Genomic DNA, 20730 nt, shown 5'->3' with positions numbered 1-20730 from the left:
GAGGGCGGGTTAGGGCTGGAACTTTCTGACCCTGAGTCAGGGTCGGGTCGGGTTAGGGTTGAGGCCTCAAGCTAAGCTTCGCTCAGCCCGGCCCGACCCTGATTTAAATTATACTATAAAATATATATTGATATAATATATACATTATAAACTTTAAATGTAACCTACATTTTTTTATATAATATATTATATATGAAGACAATAAGTGATATAATACTTTTTATTATATTGTTATTTTATGCAAATTTGATAATGTTCTCCCCTGTCCATTCCAGCCCATGCATTTCTTCCCCCTTCCCCATGATCAGGGCCAATCAGGGTCAGCCTGGCCCGACCTGAGGGCGGATCAGGATTGGATTTTTCTGGCCCTGAGTCAGGGTCGGGTCAGGCCTGGGCCCAGCTAAGGGGACTTAGGGTTGGACTAGGGTTCTATAAAACCCGGCCCAACCCGACCCTGTTGCAGCCCTAGTTTAGATATTTTAATACTCGAGAGAAAATATAATATTATGTAGTAGTTAAGGTATATTAGTTTTAAGAAGTATAATTAATAAGACAGCCATGTTAAGGTCCTTGGTCAAGCACAAACTGAGATCTTAGAAAGTTTCTGAAAGTCTTGGGAATAGAGATATATCATGGTCAGCACTTCTTCAAATATTGCCTTAACAAGAACTAGTGTTCCCAGAGTGCAAAAGTAATTTTCAACCAACGGCATTTAGAGTGTTTTTCTACTCCACATAAAGTTAAATAAGCAACGGAAATACCCTATTAAAAGTGTTACCAAACGCAGCAAAAGTAACATAAGACTGATGTTTGTATCCTGTTTCAAGAGCTAATCTTGACCATGATACTAAGACTCTTTGCCTTAACCAAACCTAATCATCTTAAACTGAAATTGAAACATTCTCCAGAAACCAGAATGAATTAAGCATATAGTACACTGAAAATGGTTCCATACTCCTACGACATTGTATCAATAAATTACACGACGAACCACAACCATGGTTTGGTGTTTCCTTTTCTGTTCAAGTAGTGCACACTTACCAGGTTAAGTGCAATATTTCCCACAAAAACAAAAAAAGAACAAAAGAATTCCAACCCCACACCCCAAAAAGTAAGCTAGTGTTATGTTGCCTATAAAATATGGGAAAAGGCTGAGCATGCCACCCACGTGCCACACGCTAGCGGACGCTGTCTCTCTCTTTTCCCCTTTGAAATGACACCTCTACCCACCCTTTATGATGCCATGGCCCATCTTGCACTCCCATTGGAGCGGCACACAGGCAACATGCCTATCCCTCTCCCATAAAATATTTCCTTTCATGTCCAACTATAGAAAAATAATGTCAAGTGTAAAATCAAATAATTTGTATATGCTTTTCCAGTTCCACACATGGCATCATTTCCCCAAATAATTATGTGTTGCATTTCCATTTTCATCCTTTCATTTTCTCGTATTGCTTTAAACTTCTGAATCATTACTCTGTTAGCATCAGTGAGTGAACTGAGGCACTGTCAATTCTTCAGTGGGAAAAAACAGCACAGGTAAATTATCTCAATTTCATAGATGCAAAGGTTGTTGCAAGATTCATTGCCTCCTCGATGTGTGATGCATCTGTTCCCTGAAATTAAATCATCACAACATTAGCTACAACATGTATCGTTTTTTAACCCCCCCACCCAAAAAAATAAATAAATCGCATATTAGCCTAAAATTAACCATAAGTATCTTTTGTCAAACTCATATGAAAGTTTCCAGAGGAACTGGACCCTTGACAACATGTGAAGCTGCTAACCTGGCCTTGAGCGCAGCCACGCTTTCCTATACCACCCCTCCCATTGAGAGGTCCCATGGCCGCTGTCAACCACTCTAACACCTCTAACCCCTTGCTCTTATCTCCTTTCTCGGGTACCTTGGCACACACTACAGCCTTGTTTGTGTCTTCATCTGTACTAAATAACATAATTGATATTCCCTGTGGATAGTAAACAAATAAGTTAACTAGCAACCTTGTATATAACTGTACAAAAAGTCAGTCCACATGTGCATATGATTCAGCACCCACTTCAATGCAAATGTGTGGGGGGTTTGTGGATGCGAATGCAAGTTTTGGGGCATGCTGTATCAGTCCATGGCTGCAGGACTCAAGGGAGATCTTACAGACCCTTTTGAGTGCATATATGCATGAACTCTTGGACTGACTGCATTTGTTTCATTGGTGCATCAATGGATAGAAGTGTAAATGCTGCTCCTGCCTTTTCCTTTTTTCCTTTTCACCCCTCCCTCCCCCCTCCTGTGTGTGTGTGTGTGTGTATGTGTATCCGTCTAGAAAGCAGTGAATGTAGTTTCTTAAATAATAGCTTCACTTGCCACTTGCATGATCTATTGCAACAAACTGCTGTGTTTTGTTCAAAATAAATTAAATTTTTAACCAAAGCAATCTTTCAAAATATTAATTCTGTTACCAACCTTCTGACCAGCAGTTTTTAGAACTGCTTCCCGTATTGCCTCTGCATCCAAACCAACAGTCACACGAGAGACGCAGAAAACTTTTCCATCTGAAGCAGCAGCTTCTGCCATCTCAGTAGCCACCTTCAGAGCTTTCTGAAGATTCTCCTGGGCAATTTTCTTCTGTGCCTTCCTCACTTGATCCTAAAAAATAAAGCAAGTTAATTCAATCCCAAGTTCAAAATTTGAGGCTGCAAGGCAATAGAAGTTTGTCATTATAAGAAAAAGATCTTTCTCAAACGAAAGCAAAGGCAAGGTTTTTTCCCGTCCAAAGCATACTACCTTCAGTTGGGAAATCTTGGCTTCAAGATCTGCTTTCATAGCTGCAGGAATAGTTGCTGACTGTACCCGACTCTTTATCGAAGCCACTTTCTGCCAAGAGCAAACCCCCCCCCCCCAAAAAAAAAAAGAAAAATAAAAATAAAAAATCATCAAATCAGAATATATTTTTATAAATGCACACAAGGAAAATATTTCAACATTCTCGAAAGATAGCCAGTGCAAGTTGTCTATATAAACGGCTGAATTTTCTCAAAATTAAGAAAACCATATCACATAGAAGAGTTATGAGCAATGTCAGAAATATTTGGGGCAGGGTGTTTTCCTAACGACTCGTGACATTTTTGGACCATTGATGAGAACAACACTGGCTCTCGATCAACTTAGTAAGTAATCGGAATGTTAGTTCCCTTCCCATAGCACTAACAAACTACTTCCCTTCTGTCCTCTTTCCAGATTTATGCATTGGTGAATTCCTTTTTCCTTGCTGCCCCAGCATCATTTATGGATGAAGTTCCATCTAAGAAAGCCATTGTATCAAGTATTGGGTTTGGATCAGATCAGCTGATCCAGTCAATCTGATACCGATAGAAAAAAAAATTTGGGTTCTTGCATGAGATGTGCGAGACACGATTGGCTGAGACCAACCCAATCCCCAATTCCGATCTTTAAAACCTTGCGAGTGGCTAAGCCTAATCTTGGTTCTTGAGACTTATTACCGTACAACATAAAATATTTGTCCCATACTCTGTTAGTAGTTACCAAAGGACTTTTCAGGTTTCTAACATGACAGATCCAATCTATCCACCGTTGTTTCTGATTAAGTGGACGAACCCTTCTGGAGTGCTATGCGATCAACACGTACCATCAAAATCAAGGATGGCACATCCATAAAACGAAGACGCTTTTCTACAACTCCAATGCTATTTTGTCATTGAGTTTATAGATATACAAATACTTTTCAATTAGTGAAAAAACATTATATGGATCCCTGTCCAATTTCATAGAGTTTGAAGAGATGTTCTTTACATATGCCATTCATAGTTCAATAACAATCCTCAAGTCCCCTTCATGTCAGTACCCACCTAGAGGAAACAAAAAGGACAATAAAATTTTTCCAATTTACTTCTAGCAGTAGTCATCAGTGCCCACAATCCCCCGCCCCCTTTTTGTTTGTGTGTGCGTGTGTGTTGGGGGGTGGGGGTGTTGTCAACAGTAACATGAATCATGTGTGAAGCGTTCTTATCTTTCACAGGTTGGAATATAGTGAATTACTCTTAATAATACTTTTCTTTATTGGTCTTCCACTTCACTGATTATTAATGCAGTCACTGATGGATGTTTTACAAACTAACAATCCTAAATCTATTAGCAAAATTGAAGTTAGCAGATATTACTGTCCTAATACATAATTATTCATGGATATTTTCCACTAAGCATGTCCTCCATCACACTAGCACCAACTTGATGTCCCCTCCCATTCCACGGCCATAAGCCATCTGTGACTGGCAAACTCCATACAGTAGAACCAGTGATTGGCATTTGCACACTATTTGAAATGGAGTGATGAAAAATGGACAGACAACACACCACAGAAACATGTAATGACTTCAGCAAATGCAAAGGTAATAGACATTTCAGTATCAGAGCAATAAAATTTCCAATTATGGTGCAATGTGTAAACTAATAGTCTAGAACTTAAAAGGAGTTTCAGCAGCCACCTTCTCCAACAAGCTGAAATCTGCTTTAGATGTGTCACTAATCTCCTGATCCATTGAGCATGCCAACTCCATTGCCTTGAAAGCAGAATCAAGTGTAACAGCAGTAATCCTCCGAACACCCTTTGCAATTCCCTCCTCGGACAAAAGAGCAAATGCTTTAGCCTCTCGTGTATTTGATATATGGGTCCCTGTATATATCCAGCAAAATTGGCATTACAGTTAAGAGGAAAGCCCCAAGATCAAAAAGCACAAAGAGAAGTGTTACATAAACGTGGTTATTGACCCAGGGTTCAAAATCCAATGCCTTTTTGGGGGTAACATATTCTGGGGTTGCAGATTCAGATTTTACATGGAAAAAGAAGGCACAAAAGCTGAAAAAAGGAAATTAAAGGGAACAAAAAAGAATGCAGTTTGATTGAATTACATTTGTATAATATACAGAAAATGCATTGGAGGAATCTTAATCAGAAGTTAGTCATTGACTTAAATATATTTGTTTTTGTATAGATGGGCCCTTTGTATTTCATCCATGCATAAGTAAATATATTTGTTTTTTTTTTTTTTTAATCATGTAGGCCATTTGTTGTTCATGCATACATAAGCAGTAATTAGATCTGACTACCGTTGCAGGTCTCAGCATAACGGATTGCTCCATTGTGACCTAGCGGTCGCAGGTTTGAGTCGGGAAACAGCCTCTCTGCGAAGGCGAAGCAGGGGTCAAGGCTGCGTACATTATGACCCTCCAAAGACCCCACAGTGGTGGGAACTGTGTGCACTGGGTACATTCTTTTTTTAATAAAAGTCAACCTAAATGATACCCATTAAATACAGACAAAAGGTTCTTTGCATGAACCAAGCAGAAAGGGGTTCCTCAGCAGCCCACCTAGTAGTGCCTGTGGAAGGATGATGTGGCAATTCCAACCATCGAATAGGCAAGGCGTGGCTGGATTGACCACGTGTCAAATTTATGAGCCAAATTCAATCATGTACCATCCAATGTATTGGAATGTACCCTCATGGAAGTCCTGGATTTTCAAAGCTCTATTTTACCATTCAGCCAATTCCATTAGAGTTGAAACATAATGTGAGCAGGGGACCCTGGGATCTACCTGCCTGCAAAAGTTGGGACCTATCCAACCTTCCACAAGTCAGATATCTGGGCCATATAGGAGGGCCTTCCTTGGTGGATCATCCGAGACACTAATTATTATGCATATAAGCAAATCTTACACTGAAGTTATGAGTAGCCAAATAATACAAAAATCATACATATAGAACAAACAATCACTCTTCTCTGTATGAGTACTGGGGTAACAAAGTCAAATTGGAAATATTACACTGTTTCTTTCTCTAAATTATTCTTAACTTGGAACATGCTGACATCATCATCCTGGATCTCATTCAATTTAAAGAGAGTTAACTTTGAAGAGTTGAAACGGGGGCTTAAATGGCCTTTCACATGGACAAATGCCATAAAAGTTTTTGTATGTCTGAAAACACATCACATGCATACACAAACAACTCAAAACTGACCTCCACAAAGTTCTGCTGAGATTGATAACCATTCTTTGTTATCTGGATCAGCCAGGAGATTCTCCACCTTTTGACCAATTGCCACAATCCTAACAGGGTCAGGGTAGACCTGCAACAAAACAAAACATAAAATAATTAATTAATAATCAACCTAATGATCAAACATAGTGCCTTCCATGCAAAAATAGCCTTCAAACTTTAACAAGAGAATAGTAAAAACTTACTTCTCCAAATACAGCTCGTAAACCAAGTATACGTTTGGCATCAGCAAGGGTTGCCTCCTTGGCGAAAACATCCAATTCATCCTTGATTTGCTTGTTCACAATTGACTCAATCTTCCTCAAGTCATCAGGATGGATGGGCTTTCCTGTTCAAAATTCAAGGAGATTACAAAAAAGATTGGGTGTGCACCTCAACAAACCCATCTTAAGAAAATAAGAATTACCATGGGAAAAATCATATCTTAATTTTTCGGGAAGAACAATGGATCCCTTCTGGTCAACATGATCGCCAAGAACCTCCTGCCCTCATTTTACAAATTTTTAGACAAATGCAGAGATATTTAAGCAAAAGTTGAGTGACCACAGCTAAAGCAACTGTGGACTTACCCTTAGAGCAAAGTTTAGCATATGCGTACAGGTGTGGTTTGGTGCAATGAGAGTACGTCTATCATAGTCAACCTGTTCATGTAAAGCAATGGTGACTTTTTACAAACAATTCCAATGGCAAAACAGTTGAAAAACAAAAAACAGATTACTATTTTAAAAAAGGAACAGTAGATGGAATGCACGTATTACCTTGCAGATTACTGTATCACCCACACAAAACCTGCCCTTCTCTCCAGAAATAGAACCAATATGAAGGACAAAACCACCATAAATTTGAGCATTAAGCACTTGAAATGAACCACTTGAGCTTTCAATTGATCCAGTATCAAATATCTGAAACCACATTCATATAAAGTCAGACTAAAGAACAGTATTATTTTCCACAAGTGGAATGTAGATCAACAGTCTAGGAAGGAAGCAATATCCAAGATGTGATTGAACTGTGCTGATCCACTCCAGTCTGATTCTGCTCGATACTGTGAGGTATCAGATGGATCAGGATCCGCCAATACGGCCAATTCAATCCCAACACTGCGAGACCTTGCCAAGCATTCCAAGACTGTCATCTATTTCCGCTATGTCTACTATTGATTAGGTTATTCTCACCATTGGATAGAGGATTAATCCCCCAATATAGGCTGTGTCAAATTTAGTTGCCAATCTAAACTGTATTGGCCACCATATAAGGGCTCCCCCTCCTTCCCCCAACTGTACCTTTCATCCTATCTTCAAATAGAATTGGATTTTTCAGAGACTTACAAAACATTATATAAGTATGACAAGGCAATGTTGGATCAAACTGAAATCCATACATTACTAGATGATGGCACGCACAACAGGCCCACAAAGTCTGAGCATAAACAAATACTTCCACCCCATCCAATGGCAGAGGGCCAGGAATTGCCCTCCTTGGTTATTGGTCTAGGCTCCCCCCCCCCCCTCATATTTTCCCAGCACATCAGGTGCAAGTGTGACGTGATATATGGGCAGGACAAAAAGGGAAGATGTACAATAAGAGAATATAGCAAAGATAAAAGATTTAAAAAATAATTTCATTTCTAAATCTGCTCCCAGTGTAGAAGCAAGCATTAATGTTTGCCTATTGGCTTGAATCTTAACAAAAAAAAAATTCATAAGAGAAAGCCATCATAGAAAACGATTCAAACTTCAAATTCTTTGCTCTTTTTTTAGTTCTTTCATATATAGAGAGAAACTAAGGGGACTCCATACGATACTGCTACGGCACTAAAGCTTCATACTCAACTTCTGATTAATTCCTTCCACAAAGAAGATGATTATACTGGAAAATCATTAAAAAATTTGACATAGTTATCGAAGCGTTGCCTTGGTTGCCTGGCATCCAGGGCCCCTCCAACGCCTTGTGTTTCCTAGACACAGTGACAACTATGTTTGTCGATATGTGGCTCATAATAAAACAGGTCATGATTAACCAGAAGGGTGCAAACCGTGCAATACCTGTCCACCTTGCTCAGCATAGAAGCTTGTGGTTTCTAGAACAATGCCAACTTCATCACCAGAAACAGCACTGTCCACAAACTCTGAACCAGTGTATATAGCCTTTATGACACTCTCATGATCCTGGAAACAATATACAAATTTCAAACGGACAACCAAAAATGCAACTGAGTTGAACTAATATGAACTATCCAAATCAAGGAAGGACAAGATTACATTAAAAAGAACAAAACATATATAGAAAAACAAGAAGAGATGGAATAAACCACTAAATGTGTCGCAACAAACTAAGCCATTAAATGACAAATAATTAAAAATGAAAGCCACCATCCTAAATATTTAAAAACCCCACTATATCCATTCAGCTAACATTCTCTTACAACACTTTCATACTCACTCTGTCACTAGTCAAAGAGCTATATCTCATTAATATCTAATATGATTGTCATTAATCTCCATGGAACCAAGAGTACTGACCTGGAACCATATAAACTTGCTGCTATCATCCGTTGTAGCTACTCCCCTCTTGCGCAACTCTGAGGTGGCATCAGCATCCATGGCAATTGTACCGCCAGCTTGCTGCCAAAAATTGATATCAGCACACATCACAAGGTAAAAATGTGTAACGAATAAAAAATAACTCGCAGTATATTCCCTATATATTCAACATATAGTGAATCTTCTGATGCTATGGAATTTTATCAGAGATAAATACAAAGACAGCGCATCATGCCATTCCAAAACTCTAAACCTCCCTCCCCTCCCCCCCTCCCCAAAAAAAAAACGAAAAGAAAACCAGAGAATAACATAACCAAACTAAAACTAATTAGAGCACAAACTTCATGACCGAACTAAGAGCGCGATGGTCTGTGTTTATGTCGAGATTTGGGGCTCAGGGGGGTTTATGTTGATTCGGACTCGGCCTCTACCATCCGTAGTGTTGTTAAAAAGCAGTGTAGGGTTTGGCAGGTTTGGTACTGGTTCCAGGAAACCTTGAGATTGGTGGAGGAGATCCGCCCAGTTTTAGCTTTCACTTACAGAGAGAAAAACAGGGCGGCGGATTGGCTTGCAAATTATGCTTGTAACACTGTGTGACACAGATTTTATTGGTGACAGAGACATTCCCCTCGAACTAAGGCGAATAATTCGAGAAGATGCCATAGGCCTACCAGTCCTGCAAGTGTAGACTGGTTTTTTTGGGTTGGGTTTGATTTTTACACAGAGTGGTGAGTTTCTTGTAAAGGTTGGGTTTGGGGTAAGGCGGGCATGTCCCCCCCTGTGTACTTATCATTCTTTGATATTTTTTAATAAAGATTCAGGGGCCAGCCCGGGTCCCAGAGAATATTCGGGTTAAAAAAAAAAACTAAAACTAATCAATGACTAAGGCGTCTGTGGATTCAAAACATAGTAAATCTCCTAACATTTAGAAAAGTATAATGCAATGGATCCCTAACCCCCTCCGCTGGATGCAGTCAACATTTTTCATAGGATGACTGGCATGCACAAGAGAATAAATGAGGTGTAGATCTATACCTTGTTCTGAGCAGTCCTAGATCTTCTCCTTGCTTCATCCATGGCAATATTAAAGCCATCCACATCAACTGTTAGACCTCGTTCTTCTGCCATAAGCTGATTAATAAAAGGGTAAGTTGGATCTGATGTCCATACTTCTACCCAAACCAGCCTCAGAAAATTATCAGAAAAGAAAAATAATAATCCACTCTAGAAATACCTGAGTCAGATCCAATGGAAACCCATAGGTGTCCCACAAAGCGAAAGCATCCTGCACCCAAGAGGCTACCAAAGTAAGACAGTAAAAGCCACAGGCTACGTCAACTAAGTAAAATGCTACAAAAAGCAAATACTACTCAAACCCTGAGAGTTGCCCATATTAACAATGTTCAAAATTTTGATCAAAATGGGTTGAAAGTTGAGTACCAAAACGAAATGCTATGAGAAATAAAACAAACATATTTTGATGAAATAACCAAAATGTTTCAGTTGAAATGTCGTATACAAAATTTTTGTACCATTCTGAGTCGGTGCAATAGGCAAAAGATGAGAAATGGGCAAAAATGTGCAGAACTTCTTGGAAAACTTTTATTTCTTTGAACTTTAAAAATTATTGGCAGAAAAGGGCATCTCTTATTACGTTCTACTTTATGTACCATCACCAAGAGCACTAAAATAATATTTGAAGAGAAATAAAGCCTTGAACTTTTCACCTTTGAACACTTTTTTTTAAAGCTGAATTAGAAATGCTAAAAATTGTAAACAATTATGTTCTCCACATAAAAATGCATCAATTAACTGTGGAAAATATGGAATCACATTATGCAAGAAAGAGATGTTGTTCTCCTTTTTCTTTGTAAAACAGTATTTTCTCATCTAATTGTCAAAAATAGATTATTAAACATATTTATATGACAAAATATAATGCATTATGTCATAACATGGCCCTATTATTAAGTATTTGGTTTGTGATATGACAGAACCAACACGATACACTAGAAACTTAGGGTTCAAAACCATAAAACCACTTAGGGTGGTTTTATTTTGTTTCTAATTATTGCAATATATGGGATATGGTGTGTAATATTGAATATTGGGTACAGGGGTAGTTATTCTTTTAATGTGAAACCCTACTGTAACCCTACTTCTCTCTATTATAAATAAAGGGCTAGTGTCATTATTGATACAAGTCATATTTTCCCAAACTCCAACATGGTATCAGAGCAAAGATCCACCTTGGGATCACCAATGACCTAGCCTCCTTGAGATCCGCCATACCCTAATCACCGCTGCCACCTATTCTCTCTCTCTCTCTTACCACCTCCACACAGCACCGCCACCACCTCTCGCCGCCGGAGAGCACCACCTTTCGCCTCCCCTTTCTCGCGGTTCCTCTCTTGGAACCGTGAGTTCCTTTTTCCCTTGGTGGTGACTTTCTCTTTCCCACCAAGGGTTCCTTTTGTTTGATCCCTATGTTTAAATCAAGATCTGATGTTTTCTTCTCAGATCTGATTTTTTGGTTCTTCATGCCCTTTCTTCTTTTTTGTGGCATTCTTTGGTGATTTCTTCTGGTGCCTTTTTTGGTTGCACAGTTGCTTTTAATATTTGTTTCAGATGGAGGGAACAGATACTTCAAAAGCTTCAACCCTATCTCCTGCTTTGGATGGTGGAAATAGCCGCCTGATTTTCCTACCATCCCTATGTGCTCCGTCAAGTTTGATGGGAGTACCTATTTGAAGTGGTCGAAGTCCGGCTTCCTCTCTATTCATTCTCGTGGGTTCTCTAAATATCTCACGGGAGACTTGGAGGAGCCTACAACTGGTGATGCTGCCCAGGAGAAGTGGTGTTCTGACAATTCCCTTGTCATGGCTTTTTTTGTTGAAATCGATGCAACCCCAAATTGCTAGGGGGTTACCTGTTACACGATACTGCTGCCCAAATCTGGCAGGCTGCGAAGGAAACCTATTCCCAGGTTGGGAATGCTGCCCAGGTGTGTATGAATCGAAGCAGAAAATTAGTGGTACCAAGCAGAAGGAGATGACTCTCTCCCAGTATTATTCAGAGTTATGAGGTATGTGGCAGGAACTTGATTTTTATGAAGACTATCATCCCATGAGATGCTTCTACTTTTAAGAAGGGCAGAACAACACCATGTATATGAGTTCCTGGCTGGCCTCAATATTGAGTTCAATCCAATTAAGGCTCGTGTGTTGAATCATGAACCATTTCCTACATTGGCTCAAGCCTATTCTCTGGTTCAGTTTGAGGACAGTCGTCGTGTTGCCATGTTACACCCGAATTCTCAAGAGAGGTCTGCCCTGGTTTCTGGTTCTCAACCTCGTGGAGGGAGCTCTTCCAAAAATACCTAGCTTGTGAAGAAAATCTTGAAGTGTGATTATTATGGTAAGGAGCGTCACACCAAAGAACATTGTTGGAAGCTTCATGGGCATCCTGAGTTTGGTACTGGTCGTGGCCGCGGGTGTGGTGGTTCTACTGGTGGTCATGGCCATGGGACTCAACCATTGGCTCACCACACAGAGACCACTACTGACAATTCTGCTGGTTCTATTGACTCGCCTTTTTTCCCAAGAGCAGCTAACTATGCTTTGCACCATGATGACCCAGCTTTCTACTCCATCTGCTGCACCGGCTGCATCCTTGCCAATTCACTCTGAGTCCCATTCTACCCATTCAGGTAATTTTTTTTTTTCATTCTAGTGATCCGATGGCATCTGTTCCTTGGATTATCGATTCGGGTGCTATGGACCATATGACTGGTCTATTGCGGCTTTGTCCGAGTTACGTTTATGGCACCAACGATAAGGGCATCCTCCATTGGGCACTTTATCTACTGTTTTTTCCGCTTTACTTTCTAGATGTAATCCTTCCCAATTTTTTTATGATGCTTGCGTTTTTGCAAAGCAAACTAGAACAAGTTACCCTAGTTTGGGCCATAAAAGTTTAGTTCCTTTTTTTTTAATTCACTTTGATATATGGGGCCCCGCCCATTGTGTTTCTGTTTCCGGTTTCCACTAGTTTGTTTCTTTTATTGACTGTCATTCCCGTCTTACCATGTTCTACTTGATGCGCCAGAAGAATGAAGTTTTTGATTGTTTTAAGCGGTTTCATGAGTTGGTAAAAACCCCATATGATGCTTTCAGATTCTCCGATTTTGTACGGAATCATCACACTCATAGGAAGTTTGATCCTCGTGGTCTTCGTTGCATATTTCTTGGTTATTCTACTACTCAGCAGGGGTACAAGTGCTACCATCCTCCTTCCCGTCGCATGCTGGTAATAATGGATGTTGTGTTCCATGAGACAGAGGCTTTTTATTCTAGGGTGGCTCCTCTTCAGGGGGAGTCTGTTGCTTTACGTGAAGATGTGCCAATTCTTGCTCCTATTGAGGCGGGCCGTCCCTTGGTTGAGATGGGGAAGACAGATCGTGAGCCTCCCATTCAGGGGGAGCCCAAATTATTACGAGTTTACTCCAGGAAGAATTTAGAAAGACACCAGCCACGTAAGTTGACACCACTCCAGCACCCCAAATAGATACCACTGCCACTACACCACGTCAAGTGTTGCCCTCTGATCCAGTGTCTACATTTTTGCCTGGTAATATCTCTTCTTCTCCATCCCATGATGAGAATCTCCCTTCTCCTACTCATGATGCATCTCAAGATTTACCTATTGCTGTCCGTAAAGGGACTAGGTCTTGCACACAACATCCTATGTCCACCATGTGTCATATGAATCCTTATCTCCTTCATATAAGTCTTTATCTCTTCCTTGTCCTCTGTTTCTATTCCTTTGAATTCGCAAGAAGCTTTTGCAGACTCTAGATGGAAGGAAGCTATGCTTGAAGAAATGCGTGCTCTTGGGAAAAATAACACATGGGAACTGGTCCCTCTTCCTCCCACTAAAAAACCTGTCGGTTGCAAGTGGGTATTTACAGTCAAACAACATGCTGATGGAATAGTAGATTGGTACAAGGCACGCTTGGTTGTCAAGGGTTTTACCTAGACATATGGTATCGACTATCAAGAGACCTTTGCTCCTATAGCCAAGATGAACACCATCTAAGTTGTAATATCATGTGCAGTGAATTTTGGATGGGAAATGCAACAACTCGACGTCAAGAATGCCTTTCTCCATAGGGAATTACAAGAATAGGAGTATATGGATATCCCACCAAGGTTCTCTTCTCCACATACTCATGGGAAGGTATGTAAGCTGAAGAAAGCCTTGCATGGGCTGAAGCAATCCCCTAGAGCTTGGTTTGGCCGATTCCATCGAGCAATGGTGTCAGTAGGCTATAAGCAAAGCAACGCTGACCACACCCTATTTATTAAACAGGTGGGTGCTCATCTTACCATCCTCATTTTATATGTTGATGACATCATGGTCACCGGGAATCATCCCACTGAGATAGCAACCTTGAAGGCTTACTTGGGCAAGGAATTTGAGATCAAAGACCTTAGGCAGTTACTCTACTTTCTTGGTATTGAGGTGGCTTGATCTACTAAAGGTATATTTCTTTCTCAACAGAAATATACTCTCAATCTTCTTTCAGAGACAGGCATGCTCGGCTGTAAGCCTGCAGATACCCCTCTTGAAGCTAACTCCCACATGAAGGCCAAGGAGGGTGAACCAGTTGATAAGGGAAGGTATCAACGCCTAGTTGGCCGAGTCATTTATCTGTCCCATACATAGCTGGATGTTGCGTTTGTTGTGAGCTTGGTGAGTCAGTAAATGCACGACCCATGTGCCTCTCATATGGAAGCTGTTTTCTGGATTCCTAGGTACTTAAAATTAGCTCCAGGGAAGGGTATTCTTTTTTCACCTCATAATCACATGCGTGTTGAGGCCTTTATTGATGCAGACTAGGCTGGTTCACCAGATGACAGGAGATCAACATTTGGATATTGTACCCTAGTTGGCGGCAACCTTGTTCCCTGGCGCAGTAAAAAGAAATCTGCGGTGGCTCAGTCCAGTGCAGAGGTAGAATTTTGTGCCATGGCACATGGTGTTTTTGAGCTTTTATGGCTCCAGGGTCTTCTTTACAATTTGGGTCTCCCTGTGCATCTTCCCATGATGTTATATTGTGACAACAAGTTGGCCATCACTATTGCCCATAACCCAGTTCAGCATGATCGCACCAAACATGTTGAGATTGATCGTCATTTCATCAAAGAAAAATTGGAACTAGGCCTTATCTGCACCCCCCCCTTTTGTGAAGTCCAGTGAGCAATTAGCAAATGCCCTCACCAAAGGACTTGGCTCTAAAGTTTTTCATCCCATTTTGTCCAAGTTGGGCATGTGTGATATCTATGCCCCAACTTGAGGGGGAGTATTGCAATATATGGGATATATTGTGTAATATTGTAATATTGGGTACAGGGGTAGTTTAGTCTTTTTATTCTTTTAATGTGAAACCCTACTTTTCTCTATTATAAATAAAGGGGCTAGTGTCATTATTGACACAAGTCATAATTTCCCAAACTCCAACACTAATCATTTCCAAACAGGTGGTTTTGCTTAATAAGCATCCAACAAAGTTCAATTGCAAAATTCTGAGGATTTCCCACATTTTCCTGCATCACCCTTTCAATTCCCCAAAATTTTACTAAATTTAGACAGCATTTCAGTCATCTCAGTGAAATGTTTCATTTTTGAGAGCGCGAAATGACCTATCTTGTCAAATAGGAAAATATTTCCACATCAGGAAAAGGAAAATGTTGCCTCAGAATTAAACCATATGACCAGTACTTACCCAATAACCCCAAGAAAAAGAAACCACAAAAATATTTCCACATATCAGTTGGAACTATTTAAGGGAAACTATGAATACATTTCTCACATATTAGCACTGTTAAAATAATTCCTAGAGAGAAGCATAAAGCGCATGAAGCATCACTTGGTGGTCAGACTGAAATCATAGGTTTCTCCCCATGTGCCTGCACATACGAGACACAGCCAACTTCTAATAAGGAATCTACTTACCTGCCCGCTCAATCTTATTCCCTGAACATCCTGAGCAGCCTTCTTAAATTGCTCAATTCCCTGGAATGGGTCAAACAGCTAGTCAAGCCTCTGCCATTCTTAAACATTAAGGGAAGCAGAGAAATCCAAACAAATGAACACAGATTGTCTTAAAAATCTCAAAAATGTCAGTAAAAAGAACTTGAACACAGAAAGAGATAGAAAGGAGAAATATCAGGTACATCAAAACAAACATGATTACCTTAAGTAACGTCCTCCCAAAACTTGTTTCCTCTGTAGCAATAGTGTCCCTGATGTTAACTTCACGTTGCTTCAGTTCTGGAAAGACATCCCCCATGACCTTCACCACAACACTTACAAGCCTAGATATCAACACACTAATTAGTAGATAGTAAAGAATACAAACAAGAAACATACACATCAGACTAGATGTTCATCAGTCCCAAGAATCATCAAGGACAAGAACTAAATACACCATTACACAATTCAACAACAACATAGCCTAATCCCAACTAAATGAGGTCGGCCACATGGATCCTTGCTCCCCAATCTGCTCTATTCGAAGTCACACATGATACGAGGCCTAAGCTAAGGAATCGTTATCCCCTCCAATTCGCTGCCCCCTCCAATTCCTCCAATTCCTCACGTGGGGGCAGAAATGACCACCCTACCCCCTGCCCGAAAACACTGCCCAAGGTAGGGTCCACTCCCCTCTATTAGAAGAATTGGAGAATTGGAGGTGCCCGCGAATTGGAGGTGATAATTATTCTAAGCCAAGCATGTCTTTCCTCACTGCTTCTCCTATGATCATTTTAGGCCTGCCCCTGGCTCTTTTAGTTCCTTCAATTTCAATCAAATCACTCCTCCGTAGTGGAGCATCCAAGGCCTCCATTGAAATAAAGTAATCAAGCCTAACAGGGTAAGGAAACTGATTTGAAGTACCCATTATTTACTGAGTGAATTAATATATCATTCGTACCCGCTGAAAAAACCTTCTTGAGCATTAAGGACTTCAGTTCCATAACGAACAGCTCGCCGAAGAATACGTCTCAGAACATATTCCCGACCCTCATTGCCTGCACATCAAATAGGATGATATAAGCTCAAGTTGAATGACAACCCTTTAGATTGGTAAACAGAATAATGCATCAAAGTATGAACCATAAGAGAGAGAGAGAGAGAGAGAAGGCATTTTTTTTAATTTTTTGCCAGGCCACAGAACAAGAAATTGTTAGGCAAAAAAATAAAGGATAGAAACAAAGAGCAAGGAGATAGGACAAAAGCAAATTCTGCGCACCTTACAAGAAAAATGACCAGCCCCCTCCAACCCCAGCCAATGACGATACTGTAAACAAACCTTTCTCAGAACTAACCCTGAGCATTAGTGCATTACAAATGCTTCCATCCCTATGAAAAATACCAAGGAAACTAAGAGGGTAAAGGACAAGAAACAACTCTACTCCAAATGAAAGCCAGGGACTTGAAGTTCAAAGTTGAGGAAGGAACTATATGCACAGTTATCCGCCAAAGGAAGATTACCAAGGGTCTTACTAACTTCAACCACACTTGAAGCTGCTTTGTTTGCGTTAATTCATCTAAATCATCCTCCAACTCCCTCTTATGTAGACAGGTTCCTGGGCCAGAAATATAGCCACAGGAACCTAAGGGGTCAGGTCCATAATAACACTTATGTGGACCATGCTTGTGGGCCTTTGGGTCAACCCTTTTGGGTTGGGTGTTACCGGTTCAGTCAAAACCAGATCATGGGGGCTGTTAGCTTAGATTTTATTTTGTCTTTAGTACTTACTATTTTGGTTGATAGCTAAGATCTTTATTAGCTTATTGTACAAGTTTCAGTATTTATTTGTAAGGGACTTCCTAATTTGTTTGTTTCCTTTTGGTTTTAACATTCATTATATATGTAATGGACCATTCGAGTCCTCCCCACGATTTTGAATGAAGATTGATTCTAGTTTTTTACCAATGTCTGTGAGAAACAGTGTAGAAGAGAGTCCTATGTCAGGTGAGAGACCTAGGTGCGAGTGAGATACACAATCCCTTATCCGATCTTCTTCTTCATTTCTTCTCCATCGACCCTACTTTCTATTTCCTTGTTATACCAGCAATCTCAAGCATCAGCGAGGCATTCGACAGACCTATTATCAGTGCTGGGATTGTTGAAGATCAGTCTTTCAAGTTCTGTTGAAAGACGACTTGAAGATCCTAGTTTCATCCCTAGCAGCTCCCTGTCATTGAAGAATTGTGCAGAGATTTCAAGTGGCTGTAACTCTTGATCCAGACCAGGTTTTGTCAATGCAGTACCCTCATTGAACCTTTCCTTTGATGGCAAATGGAGTCCAATCCCTTGGTCAGGTTTGATTATATCTGTGAGTTTCTAAATCTGAACCTAACCTTCTATTTCTGAGACCTATTGATATCTCAGTACCCAACCATTGATTTTGGCTTAAATTTTGAAGGAGTGTTCCAACCATCGACCCTACCTTCGACTGGAACATCAGTGACATCCAAGCAACATAGTTGCTATTTCTGGTGACTATTTAACTTCTGGTTGTTTGGCCTATTTCATACCCTGCGACAGACCTTAAGTTGTTGCTATTCAATTTCTCTCCTGGCTGGAATCATCTAGGCCACAGTTAGATATTGTCAGAGTTGTAATAGCTTGAATACTTGCTGTACACCTACTGAATAGAAATTGCTATTGCTGGAATGGGGTAATATATTGTACTGTTATAGTGTGAATGGTCCTATTGTAGTTTAGACTATAGACTCTTAGTTAACTATTTGAGCCTTAGTACTACATTACCCTCCTGTTTTTCTTTTCATAGCTGTAAAACGTACCCAACTTAATGGCTTTTCTGCAGGCTTAATAAGTACCACATCACAAATGGTGCATTTCAGAATAACTTATATTATACCAACTGGAAAGTAGGACAATGATATGCTATTTAGAATAACTTATAGAGACTCGGGTGTCAAGTATTGGGCTGGGATCTGCCAAACTACTCTGATCCAATGCTGGATTCCGTTCTTTGAATCCTTGGGTGACGGTAAATACTCATAGGCCACTTTGCAATAACACAGCAGCCTTCCTTTCCCTCTCCTTCTTAGGATGGAAATGTGGAACCAGAGATAGATTGCACCATTCTGATAGATTAGCAGGTTTGAATTCAAAAAGAAATGGTGCATATAATAGATTCACCAAATCAGGGCAAAAGTGAAATATGAACAGTAAACCAAAATGTGGATCTGTTCAAGAAAACCACTGCCAGACAATTATTTAGAGATTGGTCTCCTATTCTTTTTCATGAGGGACAGGAAACTGAAGAGGTTATTAAGCTGGCAACCCCCTGCCAAAGGTGTGGGTAGGGTCAACACAGATGGGTGCTTTCTTGGCAACCTAGGGCCCTTGGGGGAGTAATCAGGCTGTGGCATGAAGCATGGCTGGAGTTTTTTTCAAGGCCCAGTGAAGGAGATTCTACTAGAGCAGAATTGGTAGCTCGAAAAATTGGATTAGCTTCTTGTTGAGCATGGGATGGAATCATTCTATAGCAGAAGGGGATTCAGCAAGTGAGATTAGATGGGTGACAATTCAAAGAAGGTTCCTTGCAAATATGATCACCTAATAAGGCCTTTTCGGTAGCTTGCTGCCCAAGCTGGTATTGAGTTCCACTGGCAGCCAAGCCAAGAAGCAAATGAGATTGCAGATGAGCTGGCTAAGCAGGGGGCAATTAGACCTTGAATCTGTTTTGGGGGTTCCATTCCTTTGCAAGATATATCCTGAATCCATATGTACATCCTTCTACGGAGGGATGGTTGTGTTGTTGTATTTCTATGTATAATGTGTCGCTGTTGTACTTCTATTTTCTGCATTTTTCCATTACTAAAATCTGTTATTTACATGGTTATAGGAATCAGAATCAGATCGCCGATTCCTGTCGAATCGGATCAGAATCGCTGGATCCGATTACCGATTCCATCCAATTCCTGATTCATTAAATCAGATCCCTTTTAGGATTCAGTCCAATTCCAACCGCTTTTGGTCAATTCCTCTTACTTGAACCTTGATTTTTTTTTTTTTTTAAAGTACACCCAAATGCTCCTGGTTTTTAATCAAATTTCATTATTCACTAGCGGAAAAAAAAAAAAAAAACAAGTATAACCAAAACATAATGATTCCCAAAATCTAAGGCTACAGTCACTGCACCAAAATATGTCTAAATCTCCCAAAGAAATTGACAGCAGATGGTCAAGATACAAAAAAGAGCCTAGCCATCCAACGGACTACATGGAATAGAATCATTTCAACCTTGGGAAGCCTAAAAAAACTAAGGATCTTGGTAAGAACAGTAACAAAAGTTAGCGTTGGACAGAAGTAGAGGGTGTGAAACATGGCTATGTAATTAACCTAGGCTTGTATAGGAAAAAAAAAAAGCATTGCTGTTGGTATTGTTGGTACAAAGGAAAGAATTAAGAACCTCCAATGGAGATAAACATAATAGAGGGCCCAATAATAATAAAAAAAAGTTTGTACACACAGAAGGGAAGGTTGAGTAAGAGTAAGAGCATAATCACTTCTAGTGAAAATCCTGAGAATTTTACCTGGACAAGAACCATCTGCAATTGCAAATGAAAGAGTTCTTATGTGATCAGCCACAACCCGATAAGCCATGTCAACCTTGTCTAAATCTTCTGCTCCGACTTTTCCCGAGTATGGTCGAGCTCCTGTTGCCTACAATTAGACAGAAAACTCAGAGAAAATTAGACCTATTTGACACAGTCCAGTAAGCGGTTCAATTCAACCACTAAAGTAAAAGTTAAAATGCAATATTGGGACTCCTAAAGCCAGAGCAAAGCCAAACACCAAAGTATTTTGGATGATAAGGCAACAGTACTGTACTGTCCTAGGTTTAAAAAAAATTAAAAAGAAAAAAGAGACTTTACTGGACTACAAAGTTCTTCAGTAGCAAATATAAAACCAACTACATAAATCTAGAGAGAGATGTATCACTTCCTCTCCTTTGTATGGAAGCTAATATTGTACATCCTAACAAAATTCTTTTGCATCTGATGA

General features: G+C 40.1%; 1 protein-coding gene across 1 annotated transcript in view; it reads right to left on the bottom strand.

Annotated features, from left to right (window-relative positions):
• Positions 1 to 1332: 1332 nt before the first annotated feature.
• LOC122664517 (alanine--tRNA ligase-like) overlaps positions 1333 to 20730 on the bottom strand; it is a 32906-nt gene continuing 13508 nt past the window's right edge. Inside the window, exons 6-23 of the mRNA XM_043860363.1 lie at positions 20259 to 20388; positions 16618 to 16714; positions 15880 to 16000; positions 15639 to 15698; positions 9856 to 9906; positions 9657 to 9752; positions 8601 to 8702; positions 8124 to 8246; positions 6837 to 6980; positions 6648 to 6719; positions 6485 to 6560; positions 6264 to 6406; positions 6040 to 6148; positions 4507 to 4694; positions 2789 to 2878; positions 2468 to 2650; positions 1794 to 1973; positions 1333 to 1619 (exon numbers count right to left, since the gene is read on the bottom strand). Of these exons, the coding sequence (XP_043716298.1) occupies positions 1548 to 1619; positions 1794 to 1973; positions 2468 to 2650; positions 2789 to 2878; positions 4507 to 4694; positions 6040 to 6148; positions 6264 to 6406; positions 6485 to 6560; positions 6648 to 6719; positions 6837 to 6980; positions 8124 to 8246; positions 8601 to 8702; positions 9657 to 9752; positions 9856 to 9906; positions 15639 to 15698; positions 15880 to 16000; positions 16618 to 16714; positions 20259 to 20388 (2037 nt within the window). The 3' untranslated portion in view covers positions 1333 to 1547. The remainder of the gene's footprint in view (positions 1620 to 1793; positions 1974 to 2467; positions 2651 to 2788; positions 2879 to 4506; positions 4695 to 6039; positions 6149 to 6263; positions 6407 to 6484; positions 6561 to 6647; positions 6720 to 6836; positions 6981 to 8123; positions 8247 to 8600; positions 8703 to 9656; positions 9753 to 9855; positions 9907 to 15638; positions 15699 to 15879; positions 16001 to 16617; positions 16715 to 20258; positions 20389 to 20730) is intronic.

Source organism: Telopea speciosissima, chromosome 6 (assembly GCF_018873765.1).
Source record: "Telopea speciosissima isolate NSW1024214 ecotype Mountain lineage chromosome 6, Tspe_v1, whole genome shotgun sequence".
Lineage (NCBI taxonomy): Eukaryota > Viridiplantae > Streptophyta > Magnoliopsida > Proteales > Proteaceae > Telopea > Telopea speciosissima.
The sequence above is the reverse complement of the archived record's forward strand: the minus strand, read 5'-3'. Positions and strand labels throughout refer to the sequence as shown.